Source organism: Scyliorhinus torazame, chromosome 13 (assembly GCF_047496885.1).
Source record: "Scyliorhinus torazame isolate Kashiwa2021f chromosome 13, sScyTor2.1, whole genome shotgun sequence".
Taxonomy (NCBI): domain Eukaryota; kingdom Metazoa; phylum Chordata; class Chondrichthyes; order Carcharhiniformes; family Scyliorhinidae; genus Scyliorhinus; species Scyliorhinus torazame.
In genome coordinates this window covers 31,775,549-31,789,870 of record NC_092719.1, presented here as the reverse complement: position 1 = coordinate 31,789,870, position 14,322 = coordinate 31,775,549, and the positions used below count along the sequence as shown (strand labels likewise).

Sequence of the window (14,322 nt, the reverse complement as noted above, 5' to 3'; positions counted from 1 at the left end):
TCACCTCTCTCCTCTTTGAAAGCTATCCTTCATACCAACCTCATCGACCTAGCTTTTAAGTCATACCTCCAAGTATCATTTCTTGGTTCAGTGTTAAATTAGATATGATTATACTTCTGTGAAGGGCCTGGAGATCTCTACTAAATTAAAGGTGCTGTGCCAATTATGTGTTGTTTACAGTAACAAGACGAACAGACCAACCAGTCATTCATCATTCTGCTGTTGATGGCATTTTCCACTGCTCAAAATGACTATCATGTTTACATGATGTTTACTCCATCCGAAAATAATGCATTGCACTTGAAATAATCAAATTGTTTCAGAGAGTTTTCATAATGTGTGATAAAAATGCGAGACTCCTCCTCTTCCACTGGGCTCTTACCCTGAACACCTCGGTGTGATCCAACTGAGAAACCAGAACCAGACTCTTTGGGGCAAATAACTGTGGGGCCTGGACAAATTTTGAGTCCTCCTCATCATCGATATCATTAGTATGGTTCTTCGGGGGCTGCAGGAAAGCAGATCAAGCAGAGATTAGCACAAAATACAGTGTAATACAACAGCCGGATCTTCTACAGAACAGATACATGGTAGTGTGTTCCAGGCTGAAATTTAATCGCTGGGTTAAGGGGTTTACTTACAGAATAATGGATACCCAGGGGTGAGTAACAGGCCAAAATCTAATCTAAATGGATGAGGTTGAAATAGACACGGATGAAGTGTGAAGCAAATCAGCACCCTGACTGTAACATCCGTCATGAATTTATCCATACGGATTAGAAAATCACAGGATCCACCTCGTCTTGCAGGGCGCCAAAAGAGATGTTATAATTGCTACGCTGTTTGGAGGTGGGAGGGTAGCAACAAAAGGAAGAAAATGTGCTTGAAATTTTGGTTTTGAAACTTTATCGGGACGCTGGGAAAACAGCCTTCAAGTTGAATGACTAACTTGCACTGTCTTTGCTCAAAAAAGAATGCCAACTTGGGATGTTTACTGCCGGATTCAAACTCTCAATCAAACACTTGCAACAATCAGCACTTAGGTGAAGGGACAACAATGGTCAAGGGGTGAGAACAGCAAACACACTCAGATAATGGTGCGTAAAGATACTGCACCCATTATTTTGTATTTTTACCTGCAAACTCTCAACTGCTTCCCAAAACGTGAAGCATGCACAATAATGCCTTTCTGAGTTGATATCAGTTAAAACTGCCACAAAGAAATTTGGAGATTTCCTTTCAAGAACCAAATGCCATCCACTCGGCTGACAGAACTGCAAGGAAGAGTGAGAGAGAGACAATGAGTGAGAATTCAGACAGCGAAAATGCAAAACGTTATACCCAGCATCACCCCAACGATAAAATATTTACCAATCTGGAAACCCTGATACTCAACCTTGTGGAAATACAGACATTCACCTGCCTGGAAGCACAAGGGCTGGACCAAAGGAAGTTGCCTCTTCTAAGTGACCAAAACTGAGTGAAAAACAAAATCGGAATTGTATTCCCAATAAGAGAAGAGTGCAGAGGGGTGTGGATGGGAGAGAGAAGAGCAGGGAAGAGAAGGAGAGAGAGATGTAGAGTGAAAGAGATGTAGAGATAGAGAGAGATATGTAGAGAGAGATGTAAAGAGAGAGAGATGTAGAGAGAGAGAGATGTAGAGAGAGAGAATAAGAGAGATATATAGAGTGAGAGAAGGATATGGAAGGGGAATGGGCAAGACATAATGAGACGGGTGTGTAGGGAAAGCAGATGTGAAAGAGAGAAAGGAGTGGAGAGGGAGCAGGCAAAAAGGGCCTTAAGAACATATGGAATAAAGAGGCAACTTGTGCATGGCCAGCATAAGAACACAATTGCTGGTTGGCTCACAGCTTAGAGGTAACAATGCTCGGTCCCTTCATCTATGTCATTGATATAAGCTGTAAATAGCTGATGTCTCAGCATTAATCCTTGCAACACCCCACAAGTAACAGCCCACAAACTTAAAAGTATGCCCACAGTTAAGGAAGTACTTTTTTAAAGCCTTTCAGAGATTCTTAACTGTACACTTTCTGCTGATAAAATGTCCTTCTTATAATGGAACTCCCAGAACTGCCACAGCTTTGCAGTCAAACACATTCTATTTCCAATGGGGTTGGCCGAGAGAGCAATATTGTCCAGGACACTAGGAGAAACTCAAAACGGTTACAGAACAGGTGGAGGCCATTTGCCATCTGTGTCCATGCTGGGTTTCTGCAAGAGCAAATTGCTGCGATTTTTTAAATACCACCATAAAATTCTCAATGTTCGTCGGAAACTGCTGAGCAGCTGCCTTTTGAGGGGTTTCCCACCCTGATGATACGGTGCACACTGACCGACGTGGCTGCTTGCGATGAAGGCGATCTGACTGATGGCTTTGGCCCTGCTAAATATTGAATTTGGGGCTTGTGCACAGTTTCTTTATCCTGTGACGACTGGAAGACTTTAAGAATATTGGGTTCTAAGTATTGGGCAATTCAAGGGTTAAAAGCCTGGGGTTAAAAGCCAGTTTTAACCCCAGGCTTTCAACCCTTAAATTGGCCAATACCAGGGGTTTGACTGCATTGGTCATGCTTTTTTAAAAATAATTCTGTCTTCCAGGGCCTGGGTGTTTTTAGCAGCCAGATGGTGAAATTGACAAAGAAGTGTGTTTTCAGTCTAGGCTAATGGATTGTGGTTTGACTGGGAAAGTCCCTGGGAATTAAAGTGCATTGCAGCCTGCAGAGATCATTTGTTTTACAATCTGGGGAGATGATGTAATTATTGGGTGGGGCCAAGGAAGGCAGAGAGACATTTTGAAAAACTTCAAAGAAGCAGAGAGCTTTTGGAGAAAGCTGTGGAGAGAGGCAGCTTTTTTAGATCAAGCCTTGGAGAGAGGAGTTGCCTTCTGATCCATCTGATGGTGATTTCACAATTCTCCCACAGTAAAATAGATTGCGATCTGTACGTTTTTTTTCTTGTGTTTAATGGGAAATTGAGTAGTAGTGTTTAAGTAAGCTATCCCCGTAACCCAGTAATACCACTTTTGGGCACTAAAGGGGCCCAAAATTTAACATGGCCAATCCACCTAACCTGCACATCTTTGGACTGCAAGAGGAATGTTACCCCCAAGGCCAAAATAGAACCTGGGTCCCTGGTACTGTGAGGCAGCAGTACTAGCCACTGCGCCACCATGCTGCCCAAAACAGTAATTTTAAATGGTTTGCTTTGACTAACCAATTGAATCCCCTGTGGAAAGGGGTTGTCTTCCCATTCTTTTTCGGGGAAGCGCTGGATAATCCGGCCCTGACCATCACCACTTCCTATGAAAGAAACAAAAATTCAAGGTTAAAATAAAGCCCACAACATATCACACTAAACCAGATTAAAAATAAACAGTACACAGTACCCAACACTAAATCAGATTAAAATGACTTCTGGGTTCTATAGTGATGAGGCATTCCATGTTAATAAATATGCTTTCAAATGTTTGATCCCAGCACACTCTGGGCCTGTGAACATTTTCCTTTACAGCAGTTCTTTGAATCACCAAGGCCTATTTTTGGACAGATGTCGTTTCCTCCCATTTTAGGCCAGCTTGTCATGAAAGATGGCCCACAGCAGGGATTTACCTGCAGCAACACCACAAGTGGCTCTTCCCCCACAGATCATCAGAGTACAACATAAACCCTGCCAGTAAACTCAATGCCTACAAGATCTTATTATAACAAGTAATGATATTACCAGCAAAGTAGAACATCTTGCATGAATCTCTTCTAAATTCACAATCAGTAACTGTACAAATTAATCTGTTCAGAACCTCTAAAGTCTTACCAGCAACAGAGCTTCTAATCCATATTTTACATTAAGCATATGTTTAGTCTGCAGGACAACATCCAAAATAGTCTATTATGAATTCTATTTCCCTTCTCCATGCTCTAATACAAACAAAATTAAGGAAACAGGAGTTTTCCAAAGATACTTCCTGCATAGTTTAAGGAGGGAGCAGCCTGGGGATGAGATCAATTTGCATCCCCTGTTCAGGTAAATTTGCCAGAATTTCTATCGGTAGATACCACTCCTGCTCAACATGCTCCTCAGGTTTGCTCCAGTCACAAGCACAGTTGTACATTGAGTCAAATTAAAAAGAGAAAATGCGAGGAAATATTCAGCAGATCAGGCAGCATCTGCAAAAACAGAGTTAACTTTTCAGGTCGATGACCTTTTATCAGAAATGTGAATCGCCAGAGTTTATAAATAGGTTTTGAAGAAGGGGTTGCTGGAACAAGGACAAAGGGTCAGTGATAGGGTGGAAGACAGGAAAGATCAACTAACAGGACTAAAGTACCAGCATTCTAGACAGCACAGAAATACTGCCAAATCAATCCAAACCAAGATAGACAGGTCGGTGGATATGACAGAAAAAGACATTTTCCAGATGGTTCAGCGAGCAGAAGGCCAAAGATCGGAGAGTTTTCGGCTGCTGTCAATCAACTATTCAAGGGCTTGGCACATTTGGATGGCTTATTGCATCAGATGGCTTGGGAGAATCAGGTTTAATTTTATATTCCTCAGGAGTGGAGTAATTGACTAATTCCCAAATGAGAAAAATGAGTATCTGGATAAAGGAGTAAACATACCATGCTGCCAAGTTCAAAATCAAATGCCATGACATCTTGCTGCAGAAGAAACATCTGATGCCTCAGTTGGTGGTGACTATCCCAAAGAACTGGCAGAATTAGAGGTCATAATTTTAAATCGTGCCATTTGAATCATTAAACCTGGCGATTTGTGATAAATAATTGCCGGATTGCCCTGAAAAGCCAACTGGTTTATAATATTCTTCAGTCAAGTAACCTGGCACATGTGCCCAGTCTGATACAAAAAAGTTTGCACAATGCCACAAGGACAATTAACCACTAGCCAATGTACTCCACATCCTAACAGCAAATGAAAATGTTGAAAGGCTGCATTAGTAATCGCAGAACCTTTGGCAGTGATTCTATTTCGGCGGCACAGTAGTTAGCACTGCTGCCTCACAGCGCCAGGAACCTTGGCTCAATTCCAGCCTTGGGTCACTGTCTTGTGTGCAGTTTGTATGTTCTCCCTGTGTCTGTGTGGGTTTCCTCCCACAGTCCAAAGATGTACAGGGTGTGTGGATTGGCCATGATAAATTCTCTCTCCCCCTCTCTCTTTCCCCCCCCCCCCAGTTGTGCAGGTTAGGGTTATGGGATTGCAGGGATAGGGCGGGGTGGGGCAGGTGGAGTGCTCATTTGAAGGGTCCATGCAGACTTGATGGGCCGAATGGCCTCCTTCAGCACTGTAGGGATTCTGGGATTTCCATGCAGCTCAGCCTAGAGGGAAGGAACATGCTAGAGTCAGAAGCTGATTCTGGTCTCCATTATGAACTGTCTCAACAATCTGTTCAAATTCTGATCATTCCATTTCCATTCCTCAGAATCTACTGATCTGAATTACAGCTTCCTAACCCTGTGTCCAGTCCTCAGCATCAATGTTTCAGCTCACAAAATTGGAGTTAAAGACATCACAAAGGCACTATCACCAAGTTAAGAGAGGCTAAAATCAATTGCCTATCTGAGACAGTCAGAAATAAAGTGAGACACTGAGCACGGGTTTAATGTGCTTTCGTCCTTGAAACAAGAGGTACCAGTCTGCAATAGCCAGCACCAAGAGCAGAACACCAAGGGACAGGGGATGTCTGTATAGCTGTAACTGCAACAGGAGGCACTCAGCCCAGAGTCCAGTGCAACAAGATATTTCTGCTCAGCAGTTATTGGCATTTGGCCTAGAGGATAAGAACACTGCCTCTCTCTCAGAATAAATTCATGCATAACCCCAACAAGCCCATCAGATTTGAGCAAATGCAACACTTGCAGTAAAATACTTTCAGAGGAATAGATGATCGACATTAGTTAGACAGGGAAGATATTACACTCAAAATTCAATGAGTTTGAACTAACCCCTCCACCCAGCACTGATGGTTGTATCATGACTGATGCCAATCCAGCCCCCTCATGCTCTCGCTCAATAATCCCTTTCCATAAGACATAGGAGCAAAATTAGGCCACTCGGCCCATCGAGTCTGCTCCGCCATTCAATCATGGCTGATATTTTTTTCATCCCCATACTCCTGCCTCGCCCCAGACCACCTGATCCCCTTATTAATCAAGAAACTATCTATCTCTGTCTTAAAGACACTCAGTGATTTGGCCTTCACAGCCTTCTGCAGCAAAGAATTCCACAGATTCACCATCCTCTGGCTGAAGAAATTCCTCCGCATCTGTTTTAAAGGATCGTCCCTTCAAGTCTGAGGCTGTGCCCTCAGGTTCTAGTTTTCCCTACTAATGGAAACATCCTCTCCAGTCTATTCAGGCCTCACAGTCTCCTGTGAGTTTCAATTAGGTCCCCTTCAACCTTCTAAACTCCAATGAGTACAGACCCAGAATCCTCAACTGCTCCTCATATGATAAGCTCTTCATTCCAGGGATCATTCTTGTGAACCTCCTTGCTCCGTTTCCAAGGCCAGCACATCCTTCCTTAGATACGGGGCCTAAAACTGCTCACAATACTCCAAATGGGGTCTGATCAGAGCTTTATACAGCCTCAGAAGTACATCCCTGCTCTTGTATTCTAGCCCTCTTGAAATGAATGCTAACAATGTATTTGTCTTCCTAACTGCCAACTAACCGTAAACCTCAAGAGAATCTTGAACAAGGACCCCAAGTCCCTTTGTGCTTGACTTCCTAAACATTTCCCCATTTAGAAAATAGTCTAGGCCTCCATTCCTCCTGCCAAAGTGCGAAACCTCACTTTTCCACACTGCATTCCATCTGCCACTTCTTTGCCCACTCGCCAAGCCTGTCCAAGTTCTTCTACTACCCCCCTGCTTCCTCAATACTACCTGTCCCTCTGCATATCTTTGTACCATCTGCAAACGTAGCAGCAGTGCCCTCAGTTCCTTCTTCCAGATCGTTAATGTACATTGTGAAAAGTTGTGGTCCCAGCACCGACCCCTGAGGCACACCACTAGACACCGGATGCCATCCTGAAAAAGACCCCTTTTTCCCCCACATTCTGCCTTCTGCCAGTCAGCCAATCCTCTATCGGTGACAGTACCTTACCTTTAAACAGTCTCCTATGTGGCATCTTGTCAAAGGCCTTCTGTAAATCTAAATAAATCACGTCCACTGGTTTACCCAGAAGCTTCCCCTTAGTGATGGCCACTACACCCACCTCTGCCTGCTGATTCTCCTGGAGCTCTGGTATCCCACTGGTGTCTTTCACCGTGAAAACTGATGCAAAGAAACTATCCAGTTCCTCTTCCATTTCTTTGTTTCCTATTACTACTACTCCAGCCTCATTTGCTAGTGGTTCATTGTCTATTCTTTCCTCTGTCTTACTTTTTATTCATTGAAAAAAAACTTCCTCCCTTCTTTTATATTACTAGCTTGCTTACACTCATATTTCATCCTCTCCCACTTATTGTTTTTTTTAGTTGTCCTGCTCGCTTTTAAAGGCTTCCCAATCCTTTGGCTTCCCACTAATCTTCACCACTTTGTATGCTTTTTATTTTGCTTTTATGCTGACCTTGACTTCCCTCATCAGCCATGGATGCCTTGGCCTCCCCTTAGCATGTTTCGTCTTCCTTGGGATGAATTTCTTTTGCGCCTCCCGAATAACCCCCAAAAACCCTGCCACTGCTGTCTTCCTTGCTAGGCTCCCCTTCCAATCAACTCTGGCCAGCTCCACTCTCATGTCTTTGTAGTTACCTCTATTTAATTGTAATACCATTACATCTGATTCAGCTTCTTCTTCTCAAACTGCAAGGTAAATTCTATCATATTGTGGCCACTGCTCCCGAAGGGCTCCTTCACCTTAAGTTCCCTAATCTAGTCTGCCTCATTACACATCACCAGCCTGTTCCCTAGTAGGCTCTGCAACAGGCTACTCCAAAAAAGACATCTCTTAGGCATTCCACTAATTCCTTTTCTTGGAATTCACTACCAACCTGATTTTCCCAGTCCATTCTCATATTGAAGTCCCCCATGATTATTGCAATATTGCCTTTCTTATATGCCTTTTCAATCTCCTGATTTATTTTCTGCTCCACATCCTGACTCTAGGGGGCCTGTACATAACTTCCATCAGGATCTTTTTACCTTTGCGATTCCTCAACTCTACCCACACAGATTCTATGCCTTCTAATCCTATATCACATCTTGCTATCGATTTAACTTTATTCCTTGCTAACAATGCAACCCACCCCCTTTGCCCATCTGCCTGTCCTATTCCCAGCATCCTATTTCTCAGAATATATCGAGATTAATCCCACCCTCTCGCATTGTCACTCTGTAACTCCAGTACTGTGTAACTAACCATTTTTACTGATGTTAATCCTCCGAGGTAACAAGAATGGGAAATCGAAGGTCTGTTTACACTGATCTTTATCAATAATTACTTGGCTTTTTTCATAAATTTAGAATACCCAATTATTTGTTTTTTCCAAGTAAGGGGCAGTTTAGCATGGCCAATCCACCTAACCAGCACATCTTTGGGTTGTGGAGGTGAAACCCATGGACTCAGTGATGTCAATTTCAGGGCTAGATTGTGACAGTCAGGTACAGGCTAAATGTAGCCTGACAGCTACTCAGGAAACCACTCACCAATCCAGGAAACCACTCCCGAAACCGAGGTGGAAATTTTTCAATTTGCACCACAATTCTCCAGAATATGGGATCCTGGGAACTAAAGTCATATTGCTGCAGTTCGCAACAGAGTTTCTCATATGGGAACCGCCTCCAAAACAATGGGTCCCCATTGACATCGGAATGTAGCCCTGTATGGGCACCTCTGACAGATTTTCTTTTTTGAAGAAGAAGTGCTGAATCTGCCCCCCCCCCCCCCCCCCCTTCCCCCCCACCACTCCGTCCAAACTCATGATGCAAACAACCATTTGGCTAAATATTTCTGTTTTACAATCCAACTCTGGTTACATACAGAAATAAGATAGAAACTCACTTGAGGAATGCACTCGAGTTTGCTCGTCAAGTTAACAGGTGCATTTCAAAAGAATGTTTACCACTGGGGACCAACAATCCCAGAGTGTTGGTGCCAATGACCCGAGCATCTCAATGTGCTGAATCAGCATGTCAGCTGCACACTCACTAATTCATGTGATGCATTAAACACAGTTTCTCAGTACAACACAATCATTCACTCAATAACAGGGTGGTGGGCTCAGGAGTTAAGGAATGTGAAGGCCATCTGTAATGTTCATCCTAGACTCCAAGGGTTTTTTTTTAAATTCTTTCATGGGAGGGGTGGGGGGTGTTGCTGGTAAAGCCAGCATTTGTTGCCCACCACTAAATGCTTTTTGAAAAATAAATTTAGAGTACCCAATTATTATTATTTTTTCCAATTAAGGGGCAATTTAGCGTGGCCAATCCACCTAACCAGCACATCTTTGGGTTGTGGGGGTGAAACCCATGCAGACACAGGGAGAATGTGCAAACTCCATACGGACAGTGACCCAGGGCCGTGATTTGAATCCGGGTCCTCAGCGCCGTAGTCCCACTGCTGACCACATTTCTTGGCTTTGTTAAGAATCAAATTTAGCCCCAAGCTGGAATCAATGAAGTGCTTGCTTTCTGCCCTCATCTGCTACTCAGTGATGTCAATTTCAGGGCTGGATTGTGACAGTCAGGTACAAGCTAAATGTAGCCTGACAGCTACTCAGGAAACCACTCACCAATCCAGGAAACCACTCCCGAAACCGAGGTAGAAATTTTCCAATTTGCACCACAATTCTCCGGAATATGGGCAGGTTAGGTTGACTGACCATGCTAAATTGTCCCTTAGTGCGCAAAGGTGAGGTGGGGTTATGGGATTGCAGGGGGGTGGGCCTGGGTAGAGTGCTCTTTCAGAGGGTCGGTGCAGACTCAATGGGCCAAATGGCCTCCTTCTGCACTGTAGGAATTCTATGACACTGCTGTGCAAACATCACCAGAGCACAAGAATTGGAAGGCGATTCCAAGGAACTTCAAGAAATAAGCCTGCTAACTGCACCCGAGATCGACTTCCGATGGCGACATGTAAGTGGAGGTCGCAGGTTGGGTGGCTCCTGCTAGAGCTGTTTTTTGGCCCTTTGGACGCAGTTTTGGGGGAAAATTTTGTATGATTATTTGCAGGAAAGTTTAAGGCAACCAAAGGATATTGAAAACCCAGAGAAAGAATCCGGAAAAACGGGGGTGAGGGAAAGTCTGCAGGCGAGTTTGATGGGGAGTTCAGCGGGAGGAAAGATGACAGGAGCAGGCTTGTCGAGTGGGCCATGCCCATTATGGTGGATAAGCTGGCCGAGGTGATGGCGGGGAGCTTGAGCTACTGGTTTCCAAGCACTTTGACAGGCATCGCAAGGAGATGATGACCTCGCTCAAGGAGTGGGTGGATGAGATTTTTTTGCCCCAATGAAGGAGGCTCTTGCAAAGACATCCAAGGGGGTGCAGGAGCTAGTTGAGGTGTTGAAGAGGCATTGTCGCAGCATAGTGACCAGTTCACTCGATGGGCAAGGAGCTGCGGAAGGTGGTGGAAAGTAAACAAAGTGCTGAGAGCTAAACTGGAGGACTTGGAGAACAGGTCTCAAAAGCAGAATCTAAGGACTGTGGATTGCCTGAGGGGCTTGTGGAGGTGTGTGCCAAGTTGATGGGGGAGGAGGTCGTCCCCTCCCTCTACGAGCTGCACAGGACTTACCGGTCGCTCTGGCCAAAACCAAGGCGAATGATCCACCAAGAGCTGTCATAGTATGCTTTCACAGCTATCAGGTGAAGCAAAATGTGCTGAGATGGGCGAAGCTGAACCAGTGGTCTACCCAGTGAAGCCGAGGGTCACACATAATTCCAAAGACGACGGAGGAGGCGGAGGCATTCGTGAAAGCTGAAGGACTGGGACCAAAATGAATTTGGACTTTGGTTGTGTTAACCTTTTATTCTCTTGGCAGGTTGTGTTTGGGACACCCAGATAAAAGGGTTGGTATGGCTTTTAGGAGCAGAAGCTGTTGTCAGTTTTAAAGTCAAGTTCCCAACCAGTCCAATGCCCTACTGGAGAGCAAACGTAACTCCAGGATGTCACAACTTGAGTCAGGGGCAAGATGTTATTATGTGCTCCATGGTTTGGTCAGGATTTCTGCAGTCGCAGCTAAGCGAGGTTTTGATGTGCCACTTGTACATCAGGTAGCCACATCGACCATGTCCAGCCCGTATTCTAGTGAAGGTTGTCCACGTGCTCTGAGAGATTGAAGCCTGTTGTTGAAATGTGCTTATTTTGGAGGGTGTTTTCTAGCCAAGCCTTCCTCCAGGTTTCCTCGGTTCGTGTCCAGAGGGGGTTTAGGAGTCAAGTGGGGATTTGAAGGGTCTTGAAGGTCTCTGTGGATGGGGAGGCCCAAGTTGCTGTTTATATGAGTTATTTCCCTGCACATTGCTGTGTCCCACTGAATGGAGGGAGTGACGATATTTGAGAAGATCAGTAACCACTGAACTGAAGTTGATCTCAAGAGTCCCAGAGATTTTACTCACTACTGAGTGAATTTGTGTGTCAATGAGTTTGGTCTACCAACTTGACGAAGGACAGTGGTTTGAAACCCCAGCTTGTTCTAGCTAGTTTGCAGATGATGTTCACTCATGTTTTGGCCTTTTCGGAGGTGATGGTGGTCAATGGTCACTCCAAGATCAATGGGAGTCGGGGGTCATGCCACACTTTTTCTCCACTGGAGGTGACATTTAGGGCGTTGTGAGTTTCACGGTGGAATGCACAGACAATGGACTTGGCTGGATTTGGTTGCAGTCTCCACTTGCAGAAATATTCAGCCATTATTGGCAGGTCTGAGCTTATCATGGCTTTCGTGTCCTGAAAAGATTTTGCCCAAGTTGCCAACACAATATCGTTGGTGTCAATAAATTTGCGATGATGTGATGGAATTGTCACCTCCCAGGACCCTGCCTTGTGAGTGACCATTATACCATTGTTGAATGCTCTTGGGAATGCTGGCCTTGCAGATATTCACCCTTCTGTTGCTTAGAAATGTCCACAGCAGGCAGAGTAGTTTGGCACATGGCAGCAGCAGGAATAGTTTGAGCATCTATCCACATTTCCACACAGTATCAAAGATTGGGAAAGATCTATGAAAGTGGTTCCAGTCTTGAGCTTGTGATGAAAATCAGCCTCAATGTTTGTGCTGATAGCAAGGACTTGTTCATAGCAACTGTGTTGGAGCCTATAGCCAGCCTGTTCTTGGGGGAAGGGATGGGTTGGTATAAGGGCTTATTGTTAAATTTCAGGGGCTTGTAGCTTATACAGAGCAGTGAGATGGGCCTATAGCTCCCAGGGGCATCTGCTGGCTTTCCCAGGTTTGGCAGGGCTATTACCATTGTCTCATGCAAGGTTTGGGAAATCACAGTTGAGAGGAGTACTAGCAGCCATTGTTTTGTCAGTGGGCCACAGTGGTGCAGGAAATCCAGTGGAATATCACCTTTTCCAGCAGCTTGGTCCTTTTTTGTAGCTGCTAGGCTGGCATTCAGTTCCACAAGGGTAAATCTGTCAAGTAGTGGAAAAGACTCTGGGCGACTCACCTTTCTTTGACCTCCTGGTTGTGTTATTTATCGAGTGATCCCTTTGAGTTGGCCGGTAATTTGGCAGTAACAGAATTAGGACTGACTTGTGAATTAACGGGCTGTGCTGGGTTTGATGCTCCAGGTTTCCTCAGGAGTTTCCAGAGCCAAAGGTTTGAGTGCATAACGTCCATGCATTCCACACAGTCCAGCCAGCGTTATTCTTTACGGTTGTCCAAAAATCAGAGTAGTGCTGTGGCTGCAGCTGGCTGCAGCTGGATCTCCAGTTTGTTGGTATTGTTGAATGAGGGCTTTTCACTCTGCTCCAACAAGGAAAACCTCTAAAGACGTTTTTCTTTGCTGCAGCAACAAGCAGGTCCGCAAATACTGTTTTGGTGTTACGTGGATACGGTGGAAGGTTTTCTCCACCTCAGTAGTAAATCCAGGCCAGTTTGCCATATGTAAATTTTATCGTGACACTAGTTTCGCTGATGTGACAGGGATTTCAACCCCCACATGGCTGATAATCTGCCAATGTTGGCTGTGTGGGAATTGTGGGAAGACAGTTCGGGACAGGCATACAGGGACACATTTATTCTCTGATGAGATTATGGTGAGGTCAGGGTTATAGTCCCTCTCTCACCTTGCTGATCGGAAAGTTGTATGATGTTTAGCTTCATACACAAAGTGAACATCCTGCCTACTCTCCAGATTATCAATGATAATATCTCATCCTCAGAGCCTCCTCCAAAGCTACATATCGTCCCTAGCCAATGTGGCCCCAATTGCTCACCATCTGTCCTGCAATCCCCATTCCACCTGGCAGCACCCAGAAACCATGGCAGCACAAGGTGCACAAAAGGGACCTACTGCTCATGCCCACGTTTCACATATTTGCAGATCCGCCCATTTCCAAAACCTTTTTTAGTTCAGAATTTCAATATTTTCTGTGGGGGGTTTTCCCCTTCTCAACTCTAAATAAGTAAAACTAGGACAATTTATTTTCTATAGAACTGCAGAGTTAATTAGTCATTGGACATCAAACCCAATCTGTAAGCAAAATTTAAACTGGGCCTACTGTGCAGGCAGGCAATGCTGACACGATCGGTCTTTACCAGAACTAAACACATTAAGGTAGTTCTTAATGTTCTCTGTGAAGCAGAAACATTTTATACAGTAAGGACTGTAATTAATAATAATCTTTATTATTGTCACAAGTAGGATTGCATTAACACGGCAATGAAGTTACTGTGAAAATCCCCTAGTCACCACACTACGGCGCCTGTTCGAACACCGAGGAAGAATTCAGAATTAGATTACCTAACAGCACGTCTTTTGGGACTTGTGGGAGGAAACCAGAGCACCCGGAGGAAACCAGCGCAGACATAGAGAGAACGTGCAAACTCTGCCAAGACAGTGACCCAATCCGGATCGAACCTGGGACACTGATGCTGTGAAGCAACAGTGCTAACCACTGTGCTACCATGCCGCCCATATAATTGCTCAAGGAGAGATTTTAAAAGGTAAAATATTTTAAAACCCAAGCTTGAAAAGCAACACCTTGGAGACAACATGATCAGAGCGAAGCCATATCGCAGTGACTTACAAATCATATGCACGTTTTCCACCACCTCACAGCAGGTTAATGTCCAAGAGAGGGCATCTCACTCAATTTACTCTAACACCAACATAAAACTATGCATAA

At 44.6% G+C, this 14,322-nt stretch overlaps 1 protein-coding gene across 8 annotated transcripts in view; it reads right to left on the bottom strand.

The window, feature by feature from the left end:
• The window catches only part of sbf1 (SET binding factor 1), a 217,908-nt gene that overhangs the window by 116,265 nt on the left and 87,321 nt on the right, over positions 1 to 14,322 (bottom strand). For all 8 annotated transcript variants that reach the window (XM_072471256.1, XM_072471258.1, XM_072471259.1 and 5 more), the window contains exons 2-4: positions 3,235 to 3,320; positions 1,137 to 1,274; positions 383 to 508 (exon numbers count right to left, since the gene is read on the bottom strand). In XM_072471256.1, coding sequence (XP_072327357.1) covers positions 383 to 508; positions 1,137 to 1,274; positions 3,235 to 3,320 — 350 coding nt within the window. The remainder of the gene's footprint in view (positions 1 to 382; positions 509 to 1,136; positions 1,275 to 3,234; positions 3,321 to 14,322) is intronic.